We start from the raw sequence: 14,112 nt of genomic DNA, 5'->3' as shown, positions 1-14,112 counted from the left end.
AACTTTGCTCTCACACACAAAGTATACAACATTACCTGTTTTCACACTAGATACCTACAATACCAGCTCTGCTGAAAATATTAGAATTAGATTTATTATTTCTTTGTTAGTAGTTTTAAAAGTAATTTTATAGTCAGTTAAATATTTTTTATAAAATTTATATGTTGGTACCATAAAATATTAAAATTATTATTTGTCTTTTAATAATGTAAATTTATAATTTCATTTTTATATATAAATCTGATCAAAAGAGTGGAAGAAGTGTTAGGGAAAGACCAATTTGGTTTCAGGAAAAGTATAGGGACAAGGGAAGCAATTTTAGGCCTCAGATTAATAGTAGAAGGAAGATTAAAGAAAAACAAACCAACATACTTGGCGTTTATAGACCTAGAAAAGGCTTTCGATAACGTAGACTGGAATAAAATGTTCAGCATTTTAAAAAAATTAGGGTTCAAATACAGAGATAGAAGAACAATTGCTAACATGTACAGGAACCAAACAGCAACAATAACAATTGAGGAACATAAGAAAGAAGCCCTAATAAGAAAGGGAGTCCGACAAGGATGTTCCCTATCTCCGTTACTTTTTAATCTTTACATGGAACTAGCAGTTAATGATGTTAAAGAACAATTTAGATTCGGAGTAACAGTACAAGGTGAAAAGATAAAGATGCTACGATTTGCTGATGATATAGTAATTCTAGGCGAGAGTAAAAAGGATTTAGAAGAAACAATGAACGGCATAGATGAAGTCCTACGCAAGAACTATCGCATGAAAATAAACAAGAACAAAACAAAAGTAATGAAATGTAGTAGAAATAACAAAGATGGACCGCTGAATGTGAAAATAGGAGGAGAAAAGATTATGGAGGTAGAAGAATTTTGTTATTTGGGAAGTAAAATTACTAAAGATGGACGAAGCAGGAGCGATATAAAATGCCGAATAGCACAAGCTAAACGAGCCTTCAGTAAGAAATATAATTTGTTTACATCAAAAATTAATTTAAATGTCAGGAAAAGATTTTTGAAAGTGTATGTTTGGAGTGTCGCTTTATATGGAAGTGAAACTTGGACAATCGGAGTATCTGAGAAGAAAAGATTAGAAGCTTTTGAAATGTGGTGCTATAGGAGAATGTTAAAAATCAGATGGGTGGATAAAGTGACAAATGAAGAGGTATTGCGGCAAATAGATGAAGAAAGAAGCATTTGGAAAAATATAGTTAAAAGAAGAGACAGACTTATAGGCCACATACTAAGGCATCCTGGAATAGTCGCTTTAATATTGGAAGGACAGGTAGAAGGGAAAAATTGTGTAGGCAGGCCACGTTTGGAGTATGTAAAACAAATTGTTGGGGATGTAGGATGTAGAGGGTATACTGAAATGAAACGACTAGCACTAGATAGGGAATCTTGGAGAGCTGCATCAAACCAGTCAAATGACTGAAGACAAAAAAAAAAAATATAAATATAAATTTAATTAATTTTTTTTGGTATATATTATAACCATTTTCATTGCTATTCATTCTACTATACTATTCTATTAAATTATACTACACAAAATTACTTTTGAAGTAGTATGAAAATGTTAATTTGAATTATTACTGTTTTATTAATTATTATTAAATATTGTTTTTCATTAGATACCTGTTTGAATTTATTTGTATATTTTTTTTATACTGATAACTAAAATATGAAATTTATTATTGTTTTCTAACTGTATTATTATTTTTAAACTATGTAGCTTCTTCAGTATTAAATTGTGTTCTAAATTGACTTTTGTCATCATATAATATCAAATGTCATTAATACAATAATGCATCATTTTATTTTATTGTTACTTAAAGAGTTAGAAATATTAGTAATAATTAAATGATTTAATGTAATTTAGTGATTTAATAAATTGAAATAATATTATGTCTTCTTTTTACTGCAAAAATAATTCGGACCTTAGGCTATTCGAAGATGAGTTCACTCTTGTAAATAGTAGTTAGAATTAAAAGTAATTTTGACTTGTTTTACTAAAGACATTACTTCATTTGAAAATTGATTTTTTAATATTATTTTTACTGAGTACTTCTTTAAATACACTTAATATCATAAATGAGGCGTGTCAAACCTCATGAATAAAAAATAAAGCTGACATTGCAACTTGTATTTAATTGTATGACATTGTATTAGCTTTAATGTAAGTAATTTTTTTGTTGATATTGTAACTTGTATTTAATTGTATGACATTTAACATAAGTAACATGTTTTTTACTAGTATTAAGTAGATGTGTATTATTGTTAAGATGTTGAAGTTCTCGTGCATGCGATCTGTAATGTAAGAAACTTTGTTGGAAAGGGAAGGTAATTATTTTTGTTTCTCCGGCCGGCTAGTAAGTGTGTGGGAAGGGCACTAGCACTCTCACTCTGGACATGGAAGAAGCAGTATCAAGAAATTAAGATCGGCGACCAGGTATGCTGTTAACAGCGGGAGATGAACAACGTGGTGAAGAGTCGAATGTGTGTGAAGATGACTTTCTCTTTATAATGTAGCATGCGTCCAGCTGGCATCAAAGGGTGAATCCCATTATAAAAATATTAATTTTAAGATAAATTATGTTAATAAAATTTCTTTGTTCAAACATTCAAATTTCTCAGCGTTTCATTTAAAAACCAAACAATTTCCGCATTGTAGTCATAATTTTATAAGACCATTTAAAATTTTCATTTTTTTTGTGTCGTTCTTGGCACATCATCGGTGTAGGGTGAAGCGTTGTTGGACGAGAACTACGCATAAATAAGAATAAAATTTTGACCTTTTCTATTAATATTTTTTACTAATTCGATGTTACTTCTAATACTAAATATGACATAAGCTTTAGATTTTTATTATGGATACAAATTTATTTAGAGATATAATAATAATAAAAAAAGAAAATACCAGAATGAAAGTTTTCCTTATAAATTCTTAAAACCCAGAAAACTAGGAATCTGATGAATCGTTATTTCTAAGAAGTTTATTTATTTATTTTATTAATTCTTTACAGAAGAATTAAGTTTTCATAAACTGCAATAATTTATTAATTGGATCAGTTCTGGTATTTAAAATTATTTTTAATTCTCAACATACTTTAATATTCTTTGATATGAGTTTATGTTCTTTTTTATTTCTGAATGTTTTGTTTAATCAAATTTTGTTCCTTTAGGACTAACATTTTGTAAATGTTCAATGTTTGTTTCATTTATTTTTTAATTATGTTAAATCATACAATTTGCTTATTTTCAGGGAGACGCCTTGCAAGTTTAAGATGCTATCAATGGCTAAAGTTATAAATTTAAAAAAAAATAATTTACTCATTCATAATCATTATCTTTGACTACCCACATTAAATTACATCAAAATACATTTTTTTATATTTTTACTGATCCTGACAAATATTATATCAATTTGATATTCTGTTGATAATGACAAGTGGTTATAAAAAATTTGAAATGTCGCTTCATCATACTGTTTAGATACTTCTACAGAATATGTAAAACACATTCCTGCTACATTTTAATAATCTGTATTTTAATAATAGAAGGGATGAAAATTTAGATAGATAAATTTTATGAAAACAAAAAACTATGGTTGGGTCATTAATAAAGACTATAATACAAAATTAATGATGAAAACTAAAAAAAAGAGGATACAGATCTAAACTACTGAAAAATAAAAATGAAATAATGCAAACAAGGAAAACCATGTAATTAACCAGTTTACAAAGATGATCAAATGTTAAACAATGTTTAATGCAGTTTTTTAGCATGCTGTTGGCCTTATTTAATGCCTAATGAACACAGCAGTCAATGCCAGGGAAAAAATAACAAAACACGTACTACATCTTTGATGTTTGTGTACTGCTAAGTTTAGTGTTCTGGACTTTCGGTAACATGCATATTACCAAATAATTCGTAAGATGGCAGGTGATTATTCTGAAATTTGGTACCTATTTTTAGCTGCCTCATAAATCTTAAACAACTCCTGCCTGCCTTCCCAAAAGCTCTCTATATACTTTCCTGATACCTCCTTATTTTAATTTCTGTTTTGTTTTATTATTTATATTTTGTTTTAACCATGTCTCTTAAGAACCTTCTGTAAGGTATACAATAAGTTGGTCCTGAAAAAAGGCTACCTTTATTCTAATAAAACTTTTTTACCATGTATGCAAATTAGGTATAGACAAAAACATTGTAGGTGATCAGATGCAATACAAGTTATTCCTGAAACTGCCATAGACATTCTTAAAGTAACAAAATTTCATGCCAAGTTTACTACAGAAAGTAAGACTATTATAACTGAGAAGTTTCCCATTCCCTTTTTCACTATCAAAACAAAATGTTGCATATCAGCATGCCAAACCATCAAAATGGAGCCCAGGGACTACCTAATTAATGAACACCAGAGAAAGCCATTATGGCTGGTGTCACTTGTACCTCAGAAATCTGCTCTGCTTTACTGCAGAGCAGCCAATAAAAAATACCAGGAGAGTGTAAAGCAAAAATAACAATACATATCTTCTAATGACATTAATACATTAAACATATTGCCTCTTTTTTTACTATATAACTATTATAATGTTGTCTACAATCAAACAACTACATGTCACAATATATATTATTCTATACTGTATCCACATTTAATGTTTAATTTAAGAATGAAATAAAAAGGTCAGTTACTAAGATAGCTAATTGAAATAAAAAGTTAATATAAAAATAAATACTAATTAGGTACCAAAATAAAAATTATTTAACAACATACAACTGGTGAAAGTAGTAATAATGTCTGAAAACAGTTAATTTGTTTTGGTCTACTTAAGATTGTGTCAAAAAAATGAAGAGCAGCATTAAATGAACTTCAGTAATGAAACTTTAGAAAGGTTTCTAAAACTTAGAAAAATACTTTTTAATAAAAATAAAACTTTAAAGTAATAATATCTAATGAAAAGAATGTATTCCTTATGGGGAGATTTAAGAACATGAGGCAAAATCTTTAATGAAAAATGGTTTTAAAATTTTACACCTTCCTGTTTCTTAAAAAGTTCACACTAAAATCAAATTTATTTTTTATAATTATTCTTAAAAAATGTAAATCAATATTCATGATTTTAATTTTCAGGGTTTTAATTAAAAATATTTGGCTTTAGGTGAAGATGATTATCTGATGTAATTTTTATTTATTATTCTAAATAAAGATATCCAGTTGCAAGTTCCATTTTAAAAAATGGCCGCATATTCATAAACTAACAAAAATAGCCTCCCAAAGTAATAGATGCAATTTCTCAACACACAAATTGTATGAGATATAGTTTATTAATATTTTTTATTATCTAATAAATACACTAATTTTCTTAAACAAATCATAATTTCCCACAATGAAGAACAAAAGTGTGTCTGTGAAAACAAATTTTTTATGAGAACTCTTATTACAAAGCACTCTATAGAAATACTACAATTACAACTGCAAAAATAGAGAGAATATGAAATGACGGCTCACAGAACACGATGATTGTAATCACCAATTTTTTTTTTGTATAAACCATGCAAAATAATGTATATGTGTAATTCTCAGTTTTTTTGTTGATGTAGAAAGGAAACTTCCCTATCTTTGAACAGATTACTAAAAAGGTCAATTTTAAAAGGCTACAAACAAACTGATAACCAACAACAACAATAAAAGTAATAAACCCCATGATTTTTTTTAAAGTACTGAAAAGTAGCACATACCAGAATCAGTATTTTACTAGTACGTTTGGTGAAATCATTATAACAAAAATAAAACTGTATAAACTTTTTATAACAACTTAAAATCATGAGATAGGGATATTTGGAACAAAATTACAATAGTAGTAATAAGTTTGATTGAAGTTTGCTAGTAAACTTCAATTATGTGTAACACAGAATAAACTTCAATAACACCAGATCCATTATTAACAATAAGTTACAAACAAATATTTCAAAGAATACAAAACACAATAGAGTAACACAAAATAACATTAATATACCTTTAATGATGATGCAGTAAAAGGCTCCATGACCTTACGAAAGTCTTTAGTAAGATCTTGAATGTATTGCCCAACTGCCCCTTTGTGTATAACAAATGAATGTGGAGCTCTTTTTACTTCTTCAGGTTCAATATTCTGTTTTGATTGTTTGTTCCTTCTGACTGAGCGTCCCTAAAAAGAAAGTAATGAGTGTAAACTTTAAAACTGTAAATAACTTTTAAAAATAAGATTTACGTATTCAAGTAGTATGTTAAAATATAACTTCTGTCTTGTAAGACTTTTCAGGATTACCAATATAAAGTAAAAATCTACAAGCAAATTATTCATTTATTTTTCACAATTTATAAATAACTTTTAGTGTACATTAAAAAACAACCACTAACTGTAAAGTAATAAAGGTAGTACAAATAAAAGATAGTACCTTCAGTAAAGTGTCATTTCAAACAATCAATTCATTTGACGGAAATTAGCTTTTATTTTTAAAAAAATAATAATATAAAAATAAAATTATTACTTTAAAATTAAAAATATAAAACATGCCACTTGAAATATAAGCACAATTTTTTAAAAGAAAGAATAAATAACTCGGTTTGTTGTTGGAAATGAACTATTTTGTACATTTGATTAAATACAAGAATAAAGAATTCCTTGGAGGATTCTGTTCTTGCAAAACTATGTGCTTGTAAATTAAATAAGATGCAAAGTTTAGCAAAAATTATGTTTGTAAGGGTGCATTTTTCATCACTGATGTTAAAAATAAAATTTCTGTCAATGTTTAAGGACCATTCAATAAACTGAAGTGTTTTTCTCAGGATCTGTTGGTATACTGTATATTATTTTATAACAATTAAACATGATTGTTGCCCAGCATTTTTGCAGTCTCTCTTCTGCCAGCAGTTAACCATTCCATTCTTAAAACTAATTGCAAAGGTAAATATTTAAAAAGGAGTTTGGTCAAGAATTATTGTTCAGTTATAATGTCACCTGCAATGTGCAAGATCGTAAAAACAATACTTCTAATAGTTGATCTATTACTTTAATGATACACAATTTTTAAATAAAAATAAAAAACTTTATATAAAAATGTAATTATAACTAAAATTAATTAGAAATTTATAAAAGTAAAATAAAAATATCCTCGAAATAAAATGTATTATACATACAATAATCAAAACAGATATTCAAATGCACGGGATTGCAATAATAAATATGTTAAATGACAGTATTTTAAATATACCTGCCCAACTTACAGCAGTTATGAACAGTAACTTTAAGGTGCTGTTTACCAGTTGATACTGGTACACAGTCATACAAGAATACAGTTTAAGAATGCCTATGTAGAGGCCATCAAGCTGAGCCAGTTAATATATATAGTATTGTACATTTATACAGTTATAGTGCATAACTGTATTAGTTCTTAACTAAAGAACAACTGAAAAAACTTCAATACAGTTCACTTTAAGGAAATTTATTTTATTTTTTGATAAACTGATTTACCACACAAACTTACAAAGAAGCTTGAACTTGGGAAAAGGAATTTTGTAGCATTTGTAAATGTCATTCTTGACTGGGATTCAAAACCAGGACCCCTGAGCTAAGACGCTATCACTCTGCCTTGGAGATCGGCAATTTGCTAAATTACATTGTCAAGATGTGTCAACTAAGTTTGATATCTTTACAGTGTTTTTTTAACTGTTACCCTCAGTTACCTTCTTGCTTATAAATATGAGTTTATAATCTAAGAATTCTTATCCACTTGAAAAGTTTTGATATAATTGAGTAATGCTTATTAGACAGGTGCTATTCAATTGAAGAAATTAGTTGATCCCATTTTCCAAAACCAGTTTACTGATAGTAATTGAAATTGCACACATTAGTTTTCATAGTGCTTAGTGGCAGCTGCTATTCTATCTTTTACTATCAGTAAATTTTCTACATAACACAGTCTGGTAAAAATATACAACTCTAAAAAAAAATCTAATTTTACAACTGCTATATAAAACACTGCATCAGGTACCAGGAGACAAATATTTCTAAGCTGACCAACAACCAACCATTATAAGAGAACGAATAAGAAACAAATTACTGGCGATATAATTATACTTAAGGAACTTCACTGAAAACATGCATCAGCAACGAAAAAAATATAACTTTTCAAAAAAGAGCCTGCAAATATAAGAGGAAATTCATACACACTTGAATTTAATCATTTACTTCAAACGCTTCTCAAAAATCAATAAAGATTTGTACATAAAAATATTATGAAACTGTCAATAGACATTTAAATCTGAACTAACAATCACAACTCTCTCTCTCTTTTTCTGTCTAGCCTCTGGAACCACCGTATGGTATTACTTCAGAGGTTGAAATCAGAATGCTTGTATGAATCATACAATCATCAGTCTCGGGTCAACCACTCCTAAACCACCTGGTTGGTCTACTGGTGAACTCATCACTGCAAATCAGCTGATTTCAATGTCGACAATTTTAAGGTTCAAATCCTAGTAAAGGCAGTTTCTTTAATACTAACCCACCAGGTTGGTGTAGTGGTGAACGTGTCTTCCCAAATAAGCTGATTTGGAAGTCGAGCGTTCCAGCATTCAAGACCTAGTAGTCAGTTTTGAATGCTAAATCGTGGATATCGGTATTCTTTGGTGGTTGGGTTTCAATTAACCACACATTTCAGGAATGGTCGAACTGAGACTGTACAAGATTATACTTCATTTACATGCATGCATATTATCCTCATACATCCTCTGAAGTATTACAAAAACGTTAACTACCAGAGGCTAATCAAGAAAAATAAAAAAGTTACTTTAATACGGATTTGATCATGGATACTGGAGTTCTTTGTGGTGGCTGGGTCTCAATTAACCAAACATCTCGGGAATGGTCGACCTGAGACTATACAAGACACTTCATTTACATACATATCCTCAATCATCCTCTCACGAAATTCATTACGGTGGTTCCCGAAGCTAAACAGGAAAAAAGAAGAGGTCGACCATTACTGTGTGATTAATTGAAATCTAACTACCAAAGAACAGCGATATACAGCTCTAGTATTCAAATCCGTATAAATGTACCTGCATTTACAAGGATTTGAATCTTAGTGCTCTCGACTTCGAAATCAGCTGATTTGCGATGACAAGTTCACCCCTAGACCAACCCACAGTTGTGAAATTAACATTAACAATTGTTAATTTCACATACAAAACACAGCTGTATAATAAATTACACTTTACCTTCTTTCTTGTTCTAGCCATCTTAGGTTTTTCGTTAAATAACGAAATAAAAAAATAATATTGCCACAAAAATAGACTATCTCAACCCAAACTACCTACAAGGCACGTGGGCTCCAAAACACTAACAGACCTTAACATTGGTGCCAACTGAAATAAATTTAGAATTTATTTTAATTCAGAACTTTTAATGAATGAACCAGCTTAATTTAGTATTTTAACGTTAATTTATCTTAAATAACTTGATTATCACATTTTTTATTATTCTTAAAAGTGTATTTCTTTAAAATATATATTTTAGTCGACGCAAAAATAAAAATGTTGAATGGTTAATGTCTTTGCAAATGAATTCAGCCGTTGCCGGTCAGTAGGTTATGTTTGCGTTTGTTTGACAGGTTTGTGTCAGGTTGATAAGGGATTTCACAAACGGTCAGAAGTTTTATTAATTAAATCGATTTTAAGAAGAGAGAATCATGACTGATCAAAATCTCTTGGATAAATCTATGAGATCTGTTTTTGGTGAGTCAAAACTTTTTTGGTGAATGGCAAAACTTTGCCATTATTTGAAGTTTTTTTTATGTAGAACTTTGTACTGAAATTTTTAAGGTTCTTATAATTACAATTTTTAGATGTTAAAATCTTTAAAGAGTGTAATTTTTTTACATCATAGGGGCCTTACAAAGCATCTGCAATAATTAAGCCTGAATTCATTAGTTATAATGGAGATTAACTTTTCATTTAGAAAGATATTAGCCTGTAATTGGAGTATTTGATATAATTTATTTAGCGCTACACTCTTGATGACTTGATTTATTAAATGAATTTTAGTAATTGGTGCAGTTGTAAATTTTTAACTTCTTAAAAAATATGTACTAGTGTATAATCTTTATTAATGTTTTTTTTTCTAGTTGGAAATATACCTTATGAAGCTACTGAAGAAAAATTGAAAGATATATTTAATGAAGTTGGACCTGTTTTATCTTTTAAGTAAGTATTTTACAATTCATGACTAACATTAGCTGAAAAAAATATCGGCATATATTTATTTTGTCCGTGATATGTCCAAAAAGACTATATTCATTTTTAAAATGTAAATTTTTGAGTTTAACAAAAGTAGCCAGAAACTTCAATAATGAAATTACTTACTCATTTTTTAAACATCATGATAATATTTTTAAATTATTAAGCAAAAAATTAAACACCACCTATTAGCTTTGAAGGCAATTTAAAAAAAAATTATATTGAGGTGATGGTCAACCCATAAAAGGACTGCATGTGATGGGATAATTTACTGTCTTACCTAAGGGCTGACATTAATAAAAATATTTTTTTCATTACTGGAATAGTTTTGCTTACATTTTAGATTTTCGTTGTTTATTAATAAATGGCCTGTTTGAAGCCAGGCATAAACAAGGATTTACCTCATGTTAGTACAGCCTAAGTGATCATCTGTAGTACAACTTATGCCTATGGTTTTATTTTTGGCTTCTAGGAGTAATGTTAATTTTGTTTGTGAATTAGCATTTTAAAAATGTTGTAAAATTACTAAAAGCAAAACTATGGTTTCTTTATTTTTATACCCTAAATGATGGTACAAAATTCAGGCCATTGATAGTAAAAGTTGTATTTTTCTTCCTTTTAATGTATCCACAATTTAATGTAACATATTTGTAAAAAAATAAGATTAAGAATATCAGAATATCTAAACCACCTCTTTTGTTAAAGAATAAGATATATATATATATAATTACAAAACTTTAAGTAATGATGTTAAATTTTATTTTGTGGGGTAATGCTGTACACAGTATTTTATATTTAATTTGTTTTTAAATTTTTTATCATTATTTCATGACTGAACACTAAATAAAATAATGTTTCTCTTAGTGTTTCCTAAACCTTTTTGATTTTCAGTGCCCTTGCTGAATTCAGATTTTGCCATGGTGCCCTATATCAAGTTCTAACAAATGCTGTGTGAAATAGGTAATCATTTTTTGCAAGGGCAAAGTAAAAATAATTAAAACATTTTATATCACAAAAAATATAATTGAACAAATTAAACTAATTGTAATAATTAATAGGAAAGATGAGCTTATAGATTGCTGCACATTTTTTCAAATTGTGGAATTAAACTGGACACAGCCCCCCTCATTTACTTCTCAAAATTGATTTTCGTACACTACTTACAATTTATCACAGAACTGCTGAAAGCCCAGATTTGCACAAATTGAATTAACACTCTCTGAGCTTTATCACTTAGGAGCAGACATCAAAAATTCACTTAATTCCATGCTGCGAAATTTTGTTTTCAGCCTATTGTTACAAGTCAACCCAATCAGATTCTCTTCTGCAGTATTAAAGTGATTTGGAGCAGCGGCATTAAATGGATCTTAAATTCATGCCAATTTATCAAAATCATTTTGAAAATATTTCTTATAGTATTTAATAAGCTGTGATAGGTGTTCTTCAAAAATGGATTTTAAACCTTCAGAGAATCAACTTCAATTGGAGGTCAGAAATTGTTGCTACACGGGAAAACATCCCTTGCTTTTATCTAAATTTATTTCTCGTTTCCATAGCTTTAATTTTTTACAAAAGCTTAAATTTTCCCAGTCGACTTTAAAATGTGTACATTGCTTCCCTGGAGGAAGAGACTCAGAGCATTCATCCTTTCAAATACATCTCATAAATATACTACTTTTACCAAAAAGTCTTCATTTAGAAAATGTTTGGTAAACATATGTCCCTCCTCTTTAAGGAAAATATAAATTTCTCATTGCCGTTCAAACATATGAGAAGATATATTACCACAAGAAAGCCATCGTGAAGTACTGTATATAACAAACACGTATTTGGGTCCCATATCCTAATTTTTTAACTATTTTGTTTTCAGTGGTTGAGTTTTTATTAATTTACTACATTCATTACATATCCTAAGACTTGGTTCAGTGTTGGACTCAGATATTTAGACATGAGTACTTCTGAGTGAATTATGCAGTGGTTCCACAGTGCTTCCGAGGCTTTGCTTCAAATAAAGCCTACAATCCTCCATAGCAACCGGATATAGAACGAGCACCATCAGTAACTTAGTCTTCTCCATACTGTTTTTGATTATAAAAGTATCAAGAATCTCAAGAAGTCTTGAGCCTACAGTAATACTTTTACAGAAGAGAACATCTTCTACAAGCAAATCAAGATGTTATCTACCTCTGGCCTTTCATCCAGAGGATCCAGGTTTGAATCTCACTTAGGCATAGCATTTTTAAAAGCTACAAAATTTAATTTCTTATTCCCATACACAAGCTTCCTGCTTTTTTGGTTAATTAATAATCCAAAAAAAGAGGTGTAAGCATCATTATTGTTATGTATGCCTTCATCTAGCTGCAAGTAAAATTCCTTCCATTTCAATTTTTCAATTAATTGATCATTGTAGTCCTCCACTATGAGATAGCTGTATTCTGTAGCTGATTGTGATATTGGACAAAAGTATATTTGAAAGTAGTTTTCCAGCAGACTCATAGTCATAATGTTCACTCATTTTACAGTAGCCAGTAAAATGAGTTCTTCTACAATTGTAAAGGTGCTAGCAAATCATTGCTTGGTATTTATTTAAACCTACTCTTTCTGTTGATTTAATTCGTTTAGCTTTCTGCTAAAGTAGTCATGAGATTTACTAATTATGCTGGGATGAGTGATTTCTTAATAGCATTTCAACTTACCATCTACTTTGGTGCCAAAAATTTCACATACATAATACATTGTGGTCTCTCATCATTTGATTTTTGTCAAGGTAAAAACCAAAACCCAAATAGGTATCATATTTTCAATTTTTACTCTTGCTACTGGTTGACAATGTACCCTCTTCATTTTCATTCTCACAGTGCTGCATTGCTGTTTTGTAAGAACTGATCCATTAGTAAAAATGCATATGAGAAAAAACTTCACTTGACTTAATCACAATAATATTGAGTTGATACTGTTACCAAAAACTAATTCAACACTAAAACCTTGTGAAATTGACATTTATTTATACATCACCACAAACTACCAGACAATTTGAGGAACTACTAAAACAATTGAGGGACTACTGTTGCATCTGTAATAACTGTTTACAGAGACTTATGCACCACCTTCACTAGATGTCACATCCTATGAAAATGGGAATAAAATTGTATAATATTTTTCTGCACTTCTATGCGGAAGTTGCGGTTCCCCAGGGCACCAAGGTGCAGACTTTTGGTACCATTGCCTTGTATAAAACAGGAAGAAATACTATAATATGTAGCTTTTATTTATCTAATCTCTGAAGTTAGATTTTTTTTTTCATAATAATTCTTTCTTAATTAATTTTCATAAGTTAATTTTTTATAAGTTTAATGTTATTTTCTTTTCTTTTTTTAATTACCTTATCTCTTTTTTTGTAACATTATAACATAACAGTTTCCTTCAAAACTTGTCAGTCCTAAAGGCTGTTTATCTCCTGTTTATCATCTGTTGCTTTTTTGTTTCTCTAACAATGATTTTCCACCCACTTGTTAAGCTAATACATTTTAGTTATTCCCCTTTTTTATATGTTGCATCTTCTACCTTTCCAATAATCACCTTTTATTTTTAAAAAGCCACTTATTCAGTTTCCTATCTTCATCATTAGAATTTTTTAATTTGTCCACTTATCCTAAACTTCTAATACAACTTCTGTTATCCATGGGCTTTGAGCAAATGTTACCATTCTATCTAAAATTACCTTTCCTTCTTTAATACTTTAGACATTTATTTTCAACTGAATGTAATCTTGTATTATTTAGCCTGTCCATTTCTTTGTACCCATTTTTTCTTATTTTCTTA

General features: G+C 29.1%; 2 protein-coding genes across 2 annotated transcripts in view; one reads left to right on the top strand and one right to left on the bottom strand.

Moving 5' to 3' along the window:
* ppan (Brix domain-containing protein peter pan) overlaps nucleotides 1-9,410 on the bottom strand; it is a 38,528-nt gene extending 29,118 nt beyond the window's left edge. Inside the window, exons 1-2 of the mRNA XM_075382246.1 lie at nucleotides 9,274-9,410; nucleotides 6,029-6,199 (exon numbers count right to left, since the gene is read on the bottom strand). Coding sequence (XP_075238361.1) covers nucleotides 6,029-6,199; nucleotides 9,274-9,294 — 192 coding nt within the window. The 5' untranslated portion in view covers nucleotides 9,295-9,410. The remainder of the gene's footprint in view (nucleotides 1-6,028; nucleotides 6,200-9,273) is intronic.
* A 215-nt stretch (nucleotides 9,411-9,625) lies between these two features.
* CstF64 (cleavage stimulation factor subunit 2 CstF64) overlaps nucleotides 9,626-14,112 on the top strand; it is a 70,818-nt gene continuing 66,331 nt past the window's right edge. Inside the window, exons 1-2 of the mRNA XM_075382236.1 lie at nucleotides 9,626-9,789; nucleotides 10,179-10,257. Of these exons, the coding sequence (XP_075238351.1) occupies nucleotides 9,744-9,789; nucleotides 10,179-10,257 (125 nt within the window). The 5' untranslated portion in view covers nucleotides 9,626-9,743. The remainder of the gene's footprint in view (nucleotides 9,790-10,178; nucleotides 10,258-14,112) is intronic.

Source organism: Lycorma delicatula, chromosome 1 (assembly GCF_047948215.1).
Source record: "Lycorma delicatula isolate Av1 chromosome 1, ASM4794821v1, whole genome shotgun sequence".
NCBI lineage: Eukaryota > Metazoa > Arthropoda > Insecta > Hemiptera > Fulgoridae > Lycorma > Lycorma delicatula.
Note: the sequence above shows the minus strand (reverse complement) of the source record. Positions and strands in the feature narration are given on the sequence as shown.